The sequence below is a fragment of the Ailuropoda melanoleuca genome, chromosome 2 (assembly GCF_002007445.2).
Source record: "Ailuropoda melanoleuca isolate Jingjing chromosome 2, ASM200744v2, whole genome shotgun sequence".
NCBI classification, from domain to species: domain Eukaryota; kingdom Metazoa; phylum Chordata; class Mammalia; order Carnivora; family Ursidae; genus Ailuropoda; species Ailuropoda melanoleuca.
Window position 1 is genome coordinate 9,634,354 of NC_048219.1, and position 18,793 is coordinate 9,653,146.

Consider the following 18,793-nt stretch of genomic DNA (forward strand, 5'->3'; position numbering starts at 1 on the left):
AAGATACAAATAAGTCAAATTACATCACTGTCCAATACTGCGCTGACATTTCTCATTTGGTATTTTCTGTACCTGTGGGCCTATTAGCCAAGATCAAGCAGCTCTGTTCATAAGGCTACCCACTGCGAAATACTACATCTGGATGCAAAATAAACATGCTGCTTAGAGAACCTAGGTTACAGTAGGAGCCACTTTTCTTAATAAGTCAAGGGGTAAAAACCTTTTTAACTCCTCAGAACCTGAGGAGTCTAAAACCACACCTTCAACTTAGAGCGTAGAGCCCCCAAACCCACCTGACCAGTGTTTACAAAGTGGGGTGGTCTTGGGCATTTACAAAAAGAAAACAACACAATGGAGATTTAACCTATGCCCTAGTTTCCTCACCTGCAAATGGGTCTGATAAGGGTGAGGGTGTTGCCACATCCATGGGGAAAGGCTGGATTGCAACCTGCAATGACAGTCTCAAGCCTCTGCCACATGCCAACAACAAAACCTTCAACTGTGCAGACTGCTGTTATCATAAACGCTTATACAATCCTCTTCAATTTTCTCAACTGGCATTTCTACTACTCTCCCTGGTCATATGGCCTCTGACTGTGGTTAGCAAAATACCCCCTGGGGTGCATCATCAATTGAGCTTGGCTCATCAGGATGCCTGCTCCAATTCCTGTGTGATGGACACCCCACAAGCATATGCAGTTTCACAGTTCGGGTGGTTAACATTTCTGGTTCTGTGTGAAAGCACTGAAGTCTTTTTCAGTCTGGTTCAGCTGATGGGTAGGTACAAAGAGCAAGCCTCTCATAAACAAACTAGGATTTCCGTGAAGACAAGTGTGTTGTCCCTAAGATAGTTCTTTGTTTTAAACAACATATAGTAAGACAGCAGAGAAAAGATAATTCAAGATAGTGCAGGCGTTGCAGACTACAGTGAGGTGCATGCATGGTCTCTGAGTTAGACACGGTTCAAACCCCAACTCTGTAATACTTACATAGTGTGACCTCGAAAAAGACAGCTCTCTGAGCCCCAAATTCCTTATCTCTAAAGTCATCATCCAGAGTGCTTGGATGGCTCTGTTGGTTAAGCATCTGACTCTTGGTTTCAGCTTGGGCTATGATCTCAGGGTCATGGTGGGATCGAGCCATCATCGGACTCCATGCTCAGTTTGGAGTATCTGCTTGAGATTCTCTCTCCCCCGCCCCCACCACTACCCCCACTTACAGAGTGCACTTTTGCTCTCTCTCTCTCTCTCTCTCTCTCTGAAATTAAATAAATAAATAAAATCTAAAAAAAAAATCATCACCCAACTCATATGAAAGAAAAGCACTCAGTACAATGCTTGGCAAATAGTTAATAAGGGCTGAATAACTATTAAAAATGGTTAGCAAAGATCATTCTGCTAGGAAGAGCTTTCTATTTCCCTCAAAGGCAAGGGAGATACAGGAACTACACTACATACACTCTCATCACAACATATGCCAAAATGCTAACAATGCTAAAGAAAATAAGAAATTCTATACTGCATCTGAGTTCACAATGGTCGTCACATGCTATGTAATAGTTAAGTAAACTCTTAAAATAATAATATTTAATTATGATTAACATGACTTGGAGGGATCTGTTCCCAGAGAATTTTTACTTTGGAAGACACTGACTTTGCCCTCACACTGAATTCAATCTACCATACATTTGTGAGCCCATTATGGTGTCAGCAACTGTGCTCTAAAGTGAAGTAACCAAAAGGCCTACTTTTGAAAGAGTTCAATGTCAAGGGGAAACAAAACCACTCATGTATACATCCACAAGCAAATAAATACAAAGTAAAAGTAAGTAACAGAGAAAGAATATGGGAGTCAGCAAAGGAAGGGTTTCTAGGTGGTGACAATGCCAGCTAAGATCCCCAGGCAAGGGGCGCCTGGGTGGCACAGCGGTTAAGCGTCTGCCTTCGGCTCAGGGCGTGATCCTGGCGTTATGGGATCGAGCCCCACATCAGGCTCCTCTGCTATGAGCCTGCTTCTTCCTCTCCCACTCCCCCTGCTTGTGTTCCCTCTCTCGCTGGCTGTCTCTATCTCNGAAAAAAAAAAAAAAAACTTTAAAAAAAAAAAAAAAAAAAGATCCCCAGGCAAAGAATGGGAAGAGTTTACTACAGAGGACCAAGGAGACCACAGTGTCCAAAGACACAGAGGCCTAAGCCAGTGTGGTGCCCGCCTCAAGCTAAAATCAGTTCAGCACTGCTAAAATGTATGGTGTGAGCCAGTGACAGCCAGTCTGGAGGGGAGACAGGGGTATACCTGTACAGACATCTATATATAAGTCAGAGAGAGATCAGAGTGGGTCCCAATCCTCACTAATCCTCAGTACGCCATGGCAGCTCCTTAAAAATAGTGATCCAGGGAACAGCACACCCCCACCCAATTAGGATGGAATAATCAGCCATGTTTGATAACTACGGTGTACTATGTCTGGGTGGATAAAACCGAAATCGGTGACAGGCTTCCTCTCCAAGAAAACACCAAATGGCAGATGACACCGGTGCTGCGGGTTTATTAAAGATAATACAGCATGAGGAGAAAAAGAAAAAAAGAAAGAAAAGAAAAGAAACTGGTGATGGGTTTAAAGCAGGAAGGTGAAAAGGTAAGATCCATGTTTAAAACAGTTTTCGAGAACACTGGAGGGGAGGGGTAAGGAAATTAGGAATACGTTAAGTGAAAACAGCTGCCAAAGCCTAGGGAAAGAGTGTAAGGACCTGGACTGTGGCAGACTACAGGTAGTAGGAAGACCTAGGAAAGGGGATTAATTTCCAAACTACCTACGAGTAACTTGGTGGTACCGTGGATCACAAATACCCATACAGGAGGCCACTCATGAATCTGCCTTTGGATGTGCTAGAGTCTGAGGTTACAGCTAAGGAGAGCTATCCAGCTGGCAGGGGAGGACACTGGAAACCAGGAGAAAAATCTCCACCGGAGACTTGGGACTCGGGACAGAGTACAAAGAATGCATGCCAGCCACCACGACTTTTTAGCAGGGGATAAAGTCCCGCATGCAGAAGAACACCTCACCTAGAGTCGCCGCTGCAGCCAGTCCAGCTGTGTAGGGGTCCGTCCCTGGGGGAGCAGCGCTGATGATGTATGGATTGGGGACAAACGCAGCGGGCGCTAAACCTGCTGAAAACACACCTGTCAGTAAAAACAAACCCAACTAGAACTGCAGCCCTACCAAATACCTACACAATTTGGCTACTCACTCCAGGCTGCAGGTGAGGGAAAAAAAGAAAAGACAAGACAGGATAGGTTGAGAGGAAAGAGGACTTTAAATAAGATAAAATAATCCCTAAAGATCAGGGTGACATTTATCTATTGTCTTTCTTTTTGTCTCTTTTTGTCTCTTTTTTGTTTTTTGTTTATCTTTGCTAACAATTTAAACCATTGGGCAGTTTTAAATTCAGCACAATTTCTCAAGGACTATTAAAATTATGGCAGGCTAAAACAAAGCAATTTAAAAGACTCTGTAAATGGGATGGAAGGAAGAATTTATCTCCATTTAAAACAATTTCCAGTTTTTCTCAAAGAAAACACATAGGTAATTATAAAGACTAGCATCTCCAATTATAAATTAAACCAGACCCAGGCAAAAGCCGTTATGCCTAGCCTTACTACATTTAGGCTGGAAGCAAGCCTTCTCTTCCACATCATACCACAAACTATGATTAGCAATCTCCTTTCTATTCAACCGTATCGTTTTGACACACATTAAAAAAAAAAAATCTACACGTACTTGTTTACACACACAGCACTTTGTTTCAAAGAGACCTTAAAAAGGTCCAGGGGTAGGGGAGTGGAGCGGAAGGTCTAGGCAATAAGACAAAATACGTACACCAAAACATTACCACGTGCTATAGGAAAAGGGCAACACTACTTTAAAAACCAGTAATTAAATGAGAATACTTTTTCAGATCTTCAATACATGCTGCTTGGAAAATGGATTTACACGTCCTACCTGCTACTTAGTAAGATGAGAAGTTGATATATTCACAGTCGAGGCAACCCTAACAAGAGCAAAACTATTCTTATGCCATTGATTTCAACCTATCTCACCAACAGAGTTGATGCTAGTCACTACTGTAATTAGATATTTTAAATCCTAAAACAGCAGAGGCAGACCGATACCTGGACACTAAGAAATCTTATGAACTGAAGTCTAGAAGGTTGCCAAAAATAAACAATGTGGCAAAAGACAGCTGGACAAGAGGAAGAGGCCATCTCCTCTGAGGGATCTGTCTGGACTTGATTCTAGTCACTCTACACTGCCGGGTGTTGCGGCAGCCGGCGCTCTGCGGATGGTGGCCACGCCAACACCCGAGTACTTACCAATGTGAGGCTGGTGAGCCGCGGCCAGCGCGTACTGCTGCTGCTGGGCCGCTGTCAACTGCTGGACAGCGAGCGCATTCGGTCTTTGGAACAGCTGAAGCAAGAAAAAGACGGGATGCGGTTAGAGAAACCGTCTCATGAAATCATTTTAAAACCTCTCTGAATAGAAATTTCTACAAACCCTTATTCAGGAATGACATTTTTAAACAAAAACATTCTCATGCTCTCCTCCATTCCCGTTTCAATGGTATCATGGAACTTCACAGTAAGGTTCTCCCGCTCCTTTCCCTCAAGTTGGTGCACCCGGTTCCCATGTGCCGCCTACTACCTCCCAGGCAAGTAGTCTGATGTCCCCTCAACCACAAACAATCGTCCAAATGCCCTAACAGCTGTCAACAGGTCTGAGGGCCCTGCCTGATCCAAGGCGCACTCAAAATTAAATCTACTACAAAATGACTTACGCCACATTGCCCCTAATGCTGTTACCTCTCTTCAGCTCTTTCTAGAACCCCACAAACACTTTGAATGAATCCTCACATTTTGGAAAGGAAGATGAAAAGTGTTCATTTCATCCTCTGGCTGCCTCCTCCCAGGGAAATGAATTTGGATACCTTCCTCAACTAGTGGCTTATCATAATGAATAAATTAGACAGCTGCCAACTTTTGGGAGCCCTCCAGTTTCCTAGGATACCTATTCTTTACGTATACAAAATCAAACAAAAGAAATACAGCTGCTACCAAAAAAACCTGGAATATCGAGCTCAGACCTAGTACACTTCTTAGTTCACAAGAACAGGATAGGAATGCAAAGGCCCTGACACTAAGAATATGCCAAAATTCCATCTTAATACAAGGTCAATCATTCACCCATTCATCCTGCAAAAATTATGAAACCAATAATATCTGCAGGCACTGTGCAAGGGACTAGGGAGGCAACACTGAATAAGAGGGTGACACACTTTAGCATGAATAGCACTGGTGCAAAGAAAGAGGGTTCTCGATTGCCTTCACACGCCACCTTCCAGAGAGTCATACTGAAAATGTCTTCATTTGCTAAGGTCAAACAGAGTGCTTACTGAAGGCACATCCCTAGAAAGGACCTTCAACCTCCCTACCTGCTCTTTCCACAGTTTTCAATAGCTCAGCTGACATCACTGGAGTATATATAACAGACACCATGGATCTTACGTAATAGATCTCCTCATAAAGAGACCCAACTGTTTTAGACATTGAGAGATTATAATGTCATCCCACCAACTCAGCTTAATTATCGTCAGAGCTGGACTTGTAATGTTATCTTAGGTGGTAGTGAGACTTTATACAAGTAGGCCAATTTTAAATAAAAAGAAAGCAAAAGGTAAATATGTGAACATACTAACCAACGTCACCTGTTACTTCTCTTTGTAAATATTCATCTCTCTAAAAACCAGAGTAAAATTAGCCTTTGCCTTTATAAGTATGAAAGGAAATCAAAAGTAACCATGTACAGATTTCAAAAATACTTTTAGAGTTTTATTTTCAAAGATTAAAGAAAAAAGAAATTTCATTATGATGCTGGTAAAAAGACAAGCACTCCTTTATGGGCAATGATTAAATATCAAGTCTTCAAAAGCAATACTGGGATTTACAGACAAACCTGTCAAAACAACTGTTTGCTCCAGGAAGGGAGCCAATCAGTACTACTGGGTTAACTGTGATCTTGTGATTTTTCAAAGTTGTTCTTCACGTGTCTGTCTTACCTAAAGGACAGTGTCCCACAGTATTCCCACCAACAGGAAGCAGCTCACCCAAGAGGGGCAGCCATGAGGGAGAAAACATTACAGTAAAATACTGGAAAGCTGTTTCTAAGTTTTTTCCAACGTTGTAAAAATACCTCACAGTTTCACTAGATATCTACTGTGTCTTCAGTGGGTCTCCGCAATTTTCCTAGCCCCAAACCTTTTGAAATATTTAACATCTCAGACACTGCTCATGCTAGCCTCTTCCCTCCTCACTTCTTTGCCCTGCTGCAAACAAAATAATTCATGCAACATTTTCTTAAGCACCTATCAGCGAGGTGCTGATATGGAGCCAGGGAAATAAAGATGGTGTGTTCAGAATAGAACTCTTGAAGTGATCTTATTAAAATACCAAAAACAGTACTCACTGCCACACCTTCCAACTTATCGCCACTTCAAAGGTCTTTAACATGGCATGTAACTCCTTACATGTACGTGTACTACACCCATCAATATCCTGTGTGTAAATACCAACCATTCTGCACAACATTAGTCTGCGGTTCTCAGCACCACTTCACCACACTTTGAGAAGTATAAACTATTAACTAAAAACATGCAGGTCCTATAACAGCTCCCACATATTCTGTGTTTGAGAGTTGATTGATATCACAGTGATTATGGTGAATAGAGAAGGAATTGTTTTCTTGAGTGCATTTTGCAGTAAACAATTAACAAAAGTAAATTATCATCTACAGCAAGCAGATTTGATTATAGCATAGATTACAGCAATTCTGGCACATTCTCTTTATGTAAATGGTCCAATATTAACTGGAAATACAGGGTATTCAAAACAAAATTGGGTAATTGGCAAGTAATGGATTCCAAAGGATCCTGAAAAACTCATACAAATGCCATCTGCTGGGCAAAGCACTGAGCTCTGTTAACATTTTCATCATTTTCAGAAAGCAAGCCAATGGCAACTGAGAAACACAATACTGTGAGATTTGGCGAGAATGCTTGTTTTAAGGGTGGCATAATGATAAATGTGCCACTACTGATTACAATGTACTTGGGTAGAATTCTTAAGTTTTTCAAGAGACTGGTGCAAGGGAAAATATATCAACTATTTCAAGCTCATCAAGGTTCGTAGTAAGAAACACTGAAAGCATACTCTGGGAACTACACAAGCAAACTGATTTGACTCCCTTCTCTGTCATTGCATGACTTTACAAAAGATAGCCTGCAGGATTTTTATTCCAGAAAGGGGCAGTCAAAAACACCCAGCATAGCGCTAAGTGACAAAAGATAGCTACTAGTGTTATCTTGTTATCAATAATACTTGTTGGCATAAAAACAGTTGCTGAGCTTTCAGAATACGGAGTAATACCTAAATATGGAGCTGATGTATGTGAAAGACTATCTCCCTCCCCCACCAAAATAAAATGTCCCACCAGCCCTGGCTTCTGACCAATTTGAGCCTATATACACAATGCACAGGGGATAAGAGCACAAACTCTGGGGCCAGAAAGCCTGGATTCACATCTCAGCTCCAATGCAGACTACGTGACACGGGGCAAGGATAACCTCTCTGTGACTCACTCTTCTCCTCTCTCTCGAATAGGGACGATAAAGACATGTCTAACACATAAGGTTGCTGGAAGTATTAAAATTAACACACATAAAATTAACACATGTAAAACACACACTAGGAACAGTCCTTTAACGTGTGTTCTTTCTGATGAATGGGGGGAGGACCCCCATACAGACACGGCCCTTCTGTGAGTCACCTCTTACACCTCCCCCAACAAGGCAGCTCAGGATGAGGAAAGCAGAGGGCAAAACTCTTGGAGTGAATGTTAATGTTAAAAATCCCAATGAGTTCATGAGCACCAACTGCTGTCAACAGGTCACAAAGATAACAGGGAAGGAAGAAAAACCTTTTTTGTTTTGTCATGGAAGAATATGCTTTACCATATACTCCATACAGAGAAAACCACGAATGCAACTGAATTTGCAGGTGAGACCACCCCACATATCAAAAGGCTCTGTGCAAAAGACAAAGCCTGGAGCTAGATACCAGAACACAGATGTTCCCATAGCTTGTAGTATATGACTTTCCTTCAGTAACTCTCTTCATGTTTTCATGAGGTCTTAGTTTTCTTATCTGTGAAAATGCAGTACCTGCCCTGCCCCATGGGGATGTTTTAAGGATTCACCGAGAAAAGACCTTCAAAACACTGATGATATTAATACATCATGGTGAGACTATGATCTTTTAAGAAAAAAAGTTTATCATGGCAGCCAGTCTTTAGGACATGAAATAATGTGAAAGTCTGCTACTGTCTGAAGCTTCCAGATCAAAGCCCATTTTCAACCAGGTTATCTGAACAACTGCAATGACCAACAATGATTTCTGGATAAACAGGTACATACGAACTGTGCTGCTGAATTTTTAAAAAAGAAAACTTCTTCACATTTCCTTAGCAGATGGAACAGTCTGTTTCCAAAATAATCTCTGAACGAGGTAGGAAAAAAATGTCCTTCTATCAAGGAAATAAGTACCTTTTGAGGAAAATCATAAAATTTCAGCAAAGTCAAAGAACAATAAAGGTAAGCTTCAACTGACCCTACTGCTAGCTAAAACCAGCATTTTAACAGTGACTTACATGACACTGATAAAATAATCTTCCTCTCACTTGTCAACTGAAAGGAAAGTTGAGAATATTAAAGACCTATGTTAAAACTGCACAACTTGGCTTCAGAAGTATGACATCTAACCACTACCACACTTTTAAAAGCATTGTGTGCTACTTCCTCTCCCACCTGCCTAGGGCTGTGAGGGAACGAATCTGTACTTCAATTATGATTTTTCAGGGTATTGTTTCTTTGCTAAAATTCATGCTTAACAGGTCAGGGCTTTAGTACATCGGTATGTAATTTTGTACAACATTCTACATTAGGCTATTTTTAGAGTAACTGAATTCTAAATAAAGAGCATCAACAATTAATCTAATTAATCTATAATGATGTAATCCTGGCTTTGATTTCTGCTACATGTAATTGTAATATACTGAAACCCAGCAAAGATTTTATAAAATATATTTAGGGAAATATAGAGATCACTCATGTACCATAACACAAAATGGTACAGACACATTATTATGAACTGTTCACTGTTTATAATGCTCACTGTTCACTATCCGCAATTAAGGAGAAGACAATGAAGGGAAAGTGAGGGAAAGAAGAACACTCCAGAGATATCAATGACTGTAGGCAACAAACCACATTAACATTAGCTATACACTTGTGACTTAATCACCAATAGAAGTCATATATGGGGCACCTGGGCAGCTCAGTTAATTAAGCACCCAACTCCTGATTTCGGTTCAAGTCCTGATCTCAGAGTTGTGAGACCAGCCCTGTGTCTGGCTGAGGCACTGGGTGTGGAGCCTGCTTAAGATTCTCTCTCTCCCTCTCCCTCTGCTCCTCCTAGCCCCTCTCAAAAAAAAAAGGGGGGGGGGGGAGTCACATACATTTTCCTGTTCCTTTACGACTTTTAGACATCCCAAAGCCATGTTTACCCTCATCATGGTCACTAGAGGTAGGCCTACTTCCGCTGCATGCATATACACATCCAATCTGTTAAATACTTCTGTAACTATTTCTATATAACTGGTTCTTTTGTAAACCTACTTATACCACACACCATTCACACAATTCAGCCCACAGATCTCATCAAACTGCTAAGGGGCTCATGGCACAAAAAAAGGAATCTTTGCTTTAAATACATCTTAGGTTAAGTTTATGATAAACAGCGACTAGACAAGTAACTTAACTATCCAAAACCCAGAGTATCCCTAAGTACCATTAAGTTTGTAATGAACTAAATGAAAATTACCTTTTTTGTATTTGCAGGCTGCTTTATACTATGTATCTCAACAGAAGTTGATACTAACAGTTTTATGAAACCAAATCAAAATCTTGATTAAAAGGAAATAGGATACAAGAAGGAATTATTTGTCAATTTCCAAACCAGATCCCATCATAAAATCACAAATGATGTTACCTCATTAACTATAGCAAGTAACTCAAAACTTAAAAAAAAAGATAGCCTTTAAGAAAGCCAATATAAAAAAGCAGAAATGCGTAAAAAAAAACACATTAATACACTATATCTGTGGTTCAGTCCTCAAAATCATTAATAATGTCTGGGACTCAGGCCTGGCTCTGAAGCCTCTGGGACCTGGACTCAATAGCTCAAAGCACCAAGGAGCACTTCCCTCTAAAGTGTGCCTTCTACAGCTGTCAGCCTATGACCACACCATGCTCATTTCTATCTCCACAACTCTATTCCCTTAACTGCAGCAATATACACTGTACCTGTCTTTCAAGGAAGGTCTATAGAACCTTGGTCCCCATCGAGCCCTCCCCCTGATCTGACAGCATTCCTGACCAACGAATTCAGCACTTAGTTCCTCAACTGTCCCATACAGTTCCACAAATGATGGCCTTACTATGAGCACCAGCTCTGCTCACTACCAGCAGAACCAGCTTCCTGGAAGGACACAATCATCAATAATTAATCAATATGGGTAAGTAGTGCCTACAGTTGCTACTGAACTAACAGCACAAAAAACTAAAGCACGGTAATTAAGTCATTCCTTCTTAGAACTGTCCTGTCATTGTCTGTCAATCAGGCAGCATGGCAAAGTTGCTAAGACCCACAACCCTGCCTGTACCACCTCACAGGTCGCTGTTTCCCGACCTCACCCACCACCTAGGATGACTACTACATTATCTACTGAACATGCACCTGGCCTTTAAGTTTTACTATTTCCTCCAGTGGGATTTTCACTCTTTTCCTGATATAAACAAGTCCTACAAGGCACAGCTCAGGATCTGTCTCTTCCAAAAGTCATTCCTTCCCCTGAATAGAGTATGCTCTCCTTCCCTTGAATAGAGTATGCTCTCCCTTGTCTAAGGTTCTAGGACAGGGGGATGTCCTAGATTTATCTTCGAGTACTTTCTTGCACTATTTAAATGACTAAATGAGTCACAATACCTAAATGGAGAGTGATGGGTGGGGGGAACCCTTTTCATTCATGAAAGATATGCTCAGCTACAGGTGAGAACAAAAAATGCAAACAGGAAGTTATAATCCACAGCCCGCGAATCTGTGATCTCCCCCAAGTTACCAACAAAATTGGATTTCAAAAGAATTATGTACTTTTTTTGATCAGATGGCAACAGAGGGCTGTGACCCTAAAAAGGAGGTAATTTCCTGGATATTGTGCAGTCTAGTTACAAACATGAGCATAAGCTTAGTGGGCTAGATCTAAAGGACTTGCACAGAATATAAGCTAGGCCTCAAAGAGTGGCCTCCAGACCTCTTAGAAGGCTAGTTCCAAATTTCAGTTTGGGAAAGTATATTTAATAATGGGGGATATTCTGAGGTACCATAATAGGAATATGGAAGAAGTTTCCTGAAAACTTGGTCTGCTAGAGCAAATGCAGAAGACACAGAAGAACAAGCCCCAGGGCTTACCCTCAAGGAGCTTACAATCTAGCAAGGACTATTAAACAAGAAATTACAACACAAGGCAGAACATGGTGACTCCTTTTCTTAAGGGAAGCACAAAGCACTACGAGTTCAAAGGAGAGAGACAATGCAACTCAATGATATGGAGATCAAGAAAGCTAACAAGCATTGGATCTTCAAGAATGACAATCAATTAAAATAGTAAAAAGGGAAAGGGGAATAAAACATAATAGAGAGCAAAAGAGTAAGGAATATTGGAGGGATAAAACGTAAGATCAAACACCAAATTCCAAAAGAAAAAGGATCCTACTCTCTTAATAGATACTCCTGCCTCTATGCAGGAGATGTTGGGAGGTTAAGGGTCTTGAAAATACTTAGGAGTCTTGGTCCAATAATTCCCGGGCATGCTATCAGAGAGCCCACTACACGACCATGTAAAACAATCTATTCAGAAAAGCAAGAATTATAGGCCCACAGGATAAAACAACAATGATCACATCACGTGACTGTGGTCTACCTATGTAACAATGTCCCTATGTTACCACAACCAAGACATGCATGGGAAGCCAAAAACCAACAATAGTTTAACTTTCAAAATAATAACATTCAGCTTCAAAAATTACTGAAATGGGATACATGGTGAAGGCATCCCAGGCTTCATAAATCTGAGTGGGTGTTGTCTTTGGTGTAATCATGTTAACTGCCTGTGAGTTTGCGAAAGGACATACCTGTTCAAGTTCTAATAATTACCCAGCCTCCCAAAACATTGGTGAAATTAGTTTGAAACGAGAGATAAATACATCAAAAGAGAATTCCAACTCTGATTACGAAGTAAAGAGCAATTCAATGAAAGAGCATCAGATTTTTCTCCACAAGAGGTTGAAGACAAACACTTCTTAAATAACAAGCAAAGGGTTAGACTGGATTAGATGAGGAATGGGAAGCTAAGCACCAGAAACAGACACAGTTCTAGGGGCTGCTATAGAAGTTCAGACCACAGAAGACAAAGTACAAGAAAGAATTCAGATAAAACTTCTTGATATAACCAGGTTAAAGAATCCTGATTAGAAGTAGCCTACACTCAGGGAGCCTGGGTGACTCAGTTGGTTGAGCGTCGGACTCTTGAGCTCAGCTCCAGTCTTGATCTTAGGGTTGTGAGTTTAAGCCCCACGTTGGGCTCCACAATGAGCGTGGAGCCTACTTAAAAAAAAGAAAAAAAAAAAAGAAGAAGAAGAAGAAGAAAGAAGAAGAAATAGCCTACACTCACAAACCTCAGTTTAGACAGAGAATTACCACACTCCTATCCTAAGGTGAGCAAGCTGAAGTCTACGCAGTAACTGTGTCCCCTACATCTACTGATGCGGCACAAAGTTGAAGTCTAATCTACCTTCAGCACCTGAGGTAATTTCTGGCTTCGCTCAAAACTGCTGTTTTGAGGATTCACTGTGAAAGGGGGCAAAACAGTGAAAGAAGAGAAAAAGCACAAAAAATCATTCCTTTGGAGAGATGGCACATCTATTGGGAAGCACAGGGAGAGAAGTGGACACTTACAGTTTTCTCTGTAGAAAAAGAGTTTGTTAATTAAACGTAATAATATGACCAGAGCACACATATCACAACATCCCTTAAAGGGATTTCCTTTTGTAAACTTTATTAACATTACTGTTATTAATATTAATTCTTATTAATATTAAATGGTTAGCTTCATCACCAAAATCCATTAAATATCAGCTATTTATGACAACAACAAGGGGACAGACCATAAGCCAATTTCCCCCATAGACGGAGAATTTCTAACCATCAAAATGAGATTTTAACCTTTCGAGCCTAGAGGTTTGTATTTATGTTCCAGTCCAAAATTAATGAATATCAGAAATTCATGGCCCATCAAAGTGCTTCCAGCCACAAGAGAGAGCTTGTGGTACCTGACAAGACAGGGAAGCTACCTGCCCCCTTTTATAATTCAGACAGCTCATTTTTTACTTAAAAAAAAAAATTAAACAGAAGGATCAGAGAAATCCCAGAGTTAGAAAATCCCAGAGTTAGTTATACCATGCCTTTAAAACCAGAAGGCACACATATAATGTCTCCCAAGGATTTATGAAGAAAAGAAAGAGCCACGTAGTTTCACTGTAGATTTTTACGCTGAGCGATCTGTGTTTTTCCCCTAATTGTATTTTAACTCTTTTGAAAGGGGGCAGGTATGTTTGTTATGTAGAGTTGCTCACTGAATTAAAAGACATGACTAGTAAGACGACCTCACGCTGGACTCCTGCCAGCAGGAGTAACAGAGTTTACTATTTCAAAAACAAAACCAACCAACAGCATCACAATCTTATTAATCCTCAGAGAGATCAATTCGGCATCCAAGAGGATTGTGTCACAAGAGGTAACACGACCTCACCCACTCCCCAGGCCCTGGGGTGACAGAGGAGCCAAAAGAGGTACACGTTGAGCAGAGTGGTCTCTTGCCCACAATCTCAGCATGGGAATCAGCCTCTAGAGGGGAAGATAGAGAGGCTTTGTGCACCCACAGCACTGTTGGGTTAAGAAGGGCTGGCTATAGCCTAAAATAATGCCACCCTCCTCCCATCCCCCCATTCTTAGTCACTTGAATCATGTGCTGGCTGGAGGAGAGTAGAGAAAGTGACAGAGAGACACACACAGTACCTGTTGTTGAGAATTGTAGTCAAAAAGTCCCACAGTTGCTGCTGCTGAGTCCACAGGTACCTGCGTGCCTGAATAATCAAACTGAAGAGGCTCCATGCCCACATGTTCCATGGGGTCCAAGGGGACACTCTGGGACTCCATGTTGGAGAAATCCTCCACAGGCTTGGCACCATTGGTGCTGGTCAGCTGGGCTAAGCCCTCAGAACCATTCTGGTTTGGACCCAGAAGATCCACTTCATTAGCAGAGTTCTGGCAATTACCAGGGGTACGGCTAAACAGAGAAAGTAAAGGGCATTAAACCTTATTTTGAGCGGGGAGGGACACTACAGCAACCCAAGTTTAAGGACGACATCCTTGAACATAGTTTATCATCAACAGTACTTAAAACTATTTCTACAAAACAAGCAGAGACACTTTACGGTGCTTACATGTTATATCCTATGAAACAACTCTTCCATTGCTTGCCTTCCCACCACAACCCACCCTGTAAATTCGCATTAACTAGTATTAATTTACAATCCCTTTAACCAAAGGGCCCAGATTTGAGGAACAATGAATGAAGTGGAAAAAACACTGCCCATGGCAACCATGAAAACAAGATCCCAAAATGCAGGTAGTAAACTACGCCCCCCCAAAAGTAACACCTACTCTTTAAACAGAGAGCGAATGGAAAAAGCAGTTTCTAGGGGGAAATTCCATATATAAGAATGATTCTGTTTAAAAAAAAAAATTTATAGGTGAAAAAAATTTTAAGTATTATCTTAAAATACTTGGTCAGTGCTAAACCGGTCTCCCATTTTCCCCTTCTAAGAAACCAGAAGCAAACCATTACAAAACAGTACAAAATAAATTCATTATCTAGAATATGCTCCTGCTGAGGAGACAACTCTAAGAATTAAAAGTAGTGTGAGGATATCATTTATCATTCAAACCAGGTCACTCCTAAGAGCAAGAAAGGGGCACTGTTAATAAATACCCTAGGACATGGCAGAAACGAGTACTGTCTCGGGTGACCCAGGATATAGGATCACCCTGCGTAAAAGGACTGCAGGACAGTGTAATTCCAAATTAGACTAATAGAGACACTGTTAGATTCTAGTAAGGGGAGTGTAGCCTGTGACTACATTCTGTGCCCTGCAGTCCTAAATGAAACCCTAGAGCTGGTACAAATTAAGGCTACTGCCGTATTCCCTCTCACACACATGCCCTACCACCACCACCCAGCCAGAAGTGAAATACTACCAAACCTTGCTACAGGCTGTCTGAGGTTCAGGATGGAAAGACTACCCACTTCATCTAAAAGACATTAGGTAAGTGGTTATTACTCTGTGCCTCAAATTTCCTCCAAAGACTATAATTCTTTATACTCACAAGATTAACAAAGTAAATTAGGAATACAAACAACTGAATGTTGTTCTGCATATGATGATCCAAAATGAATTTTAATTTTGGCTTTGGTAGGTATCAGGATCAGAGATAGATGTGTGTGTGTGTGTGTGTGTGTGTGTGTATGTGTGCGTTTAGACACACATATATTAGCTTTAGACTAACATTAAAATTATTCAACATTAAATTCTCTATCTGTATATCACTGACAAAGGATTTTTACAATCTTAAAAGTATATACCATCACTAAAGGTTACCTACATAAATGAAGAATATTGCCAAGTGTAGAAGACAAATACACAACATCATCTGAATAGTGTGTATATTAAATTATAGGTTAAAACCTGCAAATCAATCATGACCAGAGATGGAATGAGAGGAGTCCATGGAAGGGAGACGACTAAGAAAAAGTTACGTAAGCTGCATCTCTGGTTCTTCCAACTGAGGAAAATGATACTGACCCACCTACCTCCCAGGGATTTCAGGAGTCTCGAATGAAATAACGTGTAAGTTCTCAACTGTTTCTCTCCACACTAATGTGCCAGAGAGAGGGGACACACTTCCACTAGTGACCATGGTTACTCCCAAGCTAGTGATTTGGGAGAAATTTAGGGAAAGTCCCAAGGCATGCATCCCAGGTGATTCTGATATTTGAGAATCACTGAAATGATATTTATAGAATCATTCCGCAAATACTACAGACCTATGCAAATGCAAAATCTATTGTTTTGGCAAAGCACCAGGCATTGACAGCTCTTAGATGTTCCACCTTACCAGTAAATTTACAGTCTTTGTGGTATGGCCTGCACTGGACCCAATTCTTAAAAAGGACAGATAAGGAAGGGGAAAAAACCTAAAATCCAAATAAAACTAAATCAAAACAAAAACCCATAGCCCCCATTCGAAAGTCAGAAGTGTAAAACATACAAACCTAAAATCTTTGACGTCTGCGTCAATCCCATTCTGCACTGGCAAACCATTGGTCTTGTCCATCACATCACCCTCCTCCTTCAAATCTCCTAGCTTATCTCCATCAAACGCACCCTTGTTCTTCTTGTCACCTTTGTCGTTTTCATCACTGTCTGCATCCCTTGGGCCCTGTTTAAAAAATAGCTTCAGCTTCACTAATCATCATCAACTAACAATAGCGGGCAACCACTGTGGACACGAGACTACACTAGATGCTAATTAAAACAGGGTAGTGTCCGTGCCCTTTCAAGACATTACAGTCTAATTAACAGACAACACAGAGGCAGGAACACTGCAGAAAGTCTTGCCAAATGGGGGAGACAGACATACAATTATGTTACAGAGTTTAGGACAGTCTTACCATACCCAATGTCCCACCATCCCATTTTTTCCTTTCTACCCAAAGCCCAGTCACAGCTTTACGTCTCTTGGTCCCACTTCTCTACTTCCAAATCTAACTCTATACAATAGCACAACTCCTAGTAAGCCCCAGGTATGGCAGCTAACAGTATAGCTGGAAAGTGGTAAGCCTACAAAAAGAATTTCCTACTTTGCCATTGCCCATATAAACTCCCTTACTCCTGAGTACTGAGCTAAGTGTGGTCTGACATCATTCCAATTCAATTATCCTCCACTTTCCCTTGGGACACATGCCTGCCAATTTGTACCACCCACCACCACCCCAGCTCCACTCTCCATCTCAGGGCTTACTGCATCAATAATTCACAGATCATCCTTCACTTTAGTTTTTTTTTTTTTTCCAAATCCTTCAAAACATGTTAAATCTAACTGTGAAGTTCTTTCAAGAGTACTCTAAATGCTTATCTGTTGTCTTTCACTCTCTGCCTGTCCCATACCAGATCATTTTGAGACAACAGGGAAGCCCCTTCAGCTGGATCACTGATGCAGCAGACTTAATCTCTGAAGTGTTTCAAACTAAAAGAATGAAGGACTAGACCTAAAGAACCGTTTTGGTGCCAAGCACACCGATGCCTTCTAAGGAAATGAAGTCTGTCCCATCTTACCAACATCCTAAATTAAGACCCTGACATATAAAGCAAAATGTACCTTGATTTCCAAAAGGAAAGGAAGATTTGGTAGAGTGACCTGACACGGTTCACAGAGCTTTGCAGAATCCTACCAAATGGTAAGTAACCTTTGCTTTTATAAAACTAGAAAGAGGCAACCTTGCTTGTCCTCACCACTGACTTCTGGCCCAAATTAAAGCTCCTGGCAAAAGGCAAGAACCAATGGGAGAAAAAGACGAGAGCTACTTCACAGCATGTCTAGTCACCACAACCAGATTTCACTGGGGCGGGGGAGGATCAATAATGGAGGCTAGAGCAGCAGACTCTCCGGTTGTGAATAGGCAGGCCTGTGAATGCAAAATAACCAGAACTGGGCAGTTCCTGGAGATCTCTGGCCCAGAAAGGGTAACTCATGAATCCAGACGTTCTTAGAGCTTTCACCTGCCAGTTCAGAGCCCATTTTACTTTCAAAATCATTCTCTGTTCAAGACACAGAAAAAGACATGGCTAATGTGAACCAAGGAACATGTACAAGAAAGAACAAAGAAAGGATACACAACTTCATTTCATGTGGCATCAAGACTGTAAAGTACAGTTTTGGCAGCCACTGAGATGTGACTTTCGCAGTAGAATCTTCAAAGTGTAAGACTGTTATTGGTTCAAGAGGAGTGAATGACAGCCAATTAAAGTACCACAGTGAGATCCTAAAGCAGAGATGGGAATATGATAGGATTCTAAAAACAGAAAGATCTTTCAAAACGTCCAGAAACAATAGCTCCTTCCTACTGCAAAGGTAAAACTGACAAAACCGTGTATTCATTTTCATATCCCCAGCACTGAATACAGCGCTTGGCGGAAGTTCAAAAACTATGACAAAATAAACTGAAATGACCAAAAAAATCCTGCAAGACTGAACCACTAAAATTAGAAGGATCCCCCCATTGTCCTTATCATAAGAGTCCAGGAGGTAGTGACACGGTCTAGATAACAAACAACTCTGCCTGCACTGGCCACTATTAATGTCAGTAACAAAAGTATTAATTAGAAAGATCATCCCACTAACACACTAAGTAATTCCTCCATAAATCTACAGATCAAGTCACTGGCTCAGAAGG

General features: G+C 41.0%; 1 protein-coding gene across 16 annotated transcripts in view; it reads right to left on the reverse strand.

Annotated features, from left to right (window-relative positions):
* PUM1 (pumilio RNA binding family member 1) overlaps positions 1-18,793 on the reverse strand; it is a 128,222-nt gene that overhangs the window by 43,107 nt on the left and 66,322 nt on the right. For 7 of the 16 annotated variants that reach the window (XM_019804591.2, XM_019804584.2, XM_019804587.2 and 4 more), the window contains 4 exons: positions 16,613-16,779; positions 14,296-14,566; positions 4,369-4,462; positions 3,061-3,177 (listed from right to left, as the gene is read on the reverse strand). In XM_019804591.2, coding sequence (XP_019660150.2) covers positions 3,061-3,177; positions 4,369-4,462; positions 14,296-14,566; positions 16,613-16,779 — 649 coding nt within the window. The remainder of the gene's footprint in view (positions 1-3,060; positions 3,178-4,368; positions 4,463-14,295; positions 14,567-16,612; positions 16,780-18,793) is intronic. The other 9 variants (XM_011230729.3, XM_011230726.3, XM_011230724.3 and 6 more) reach the window with 7 other exon arrangements.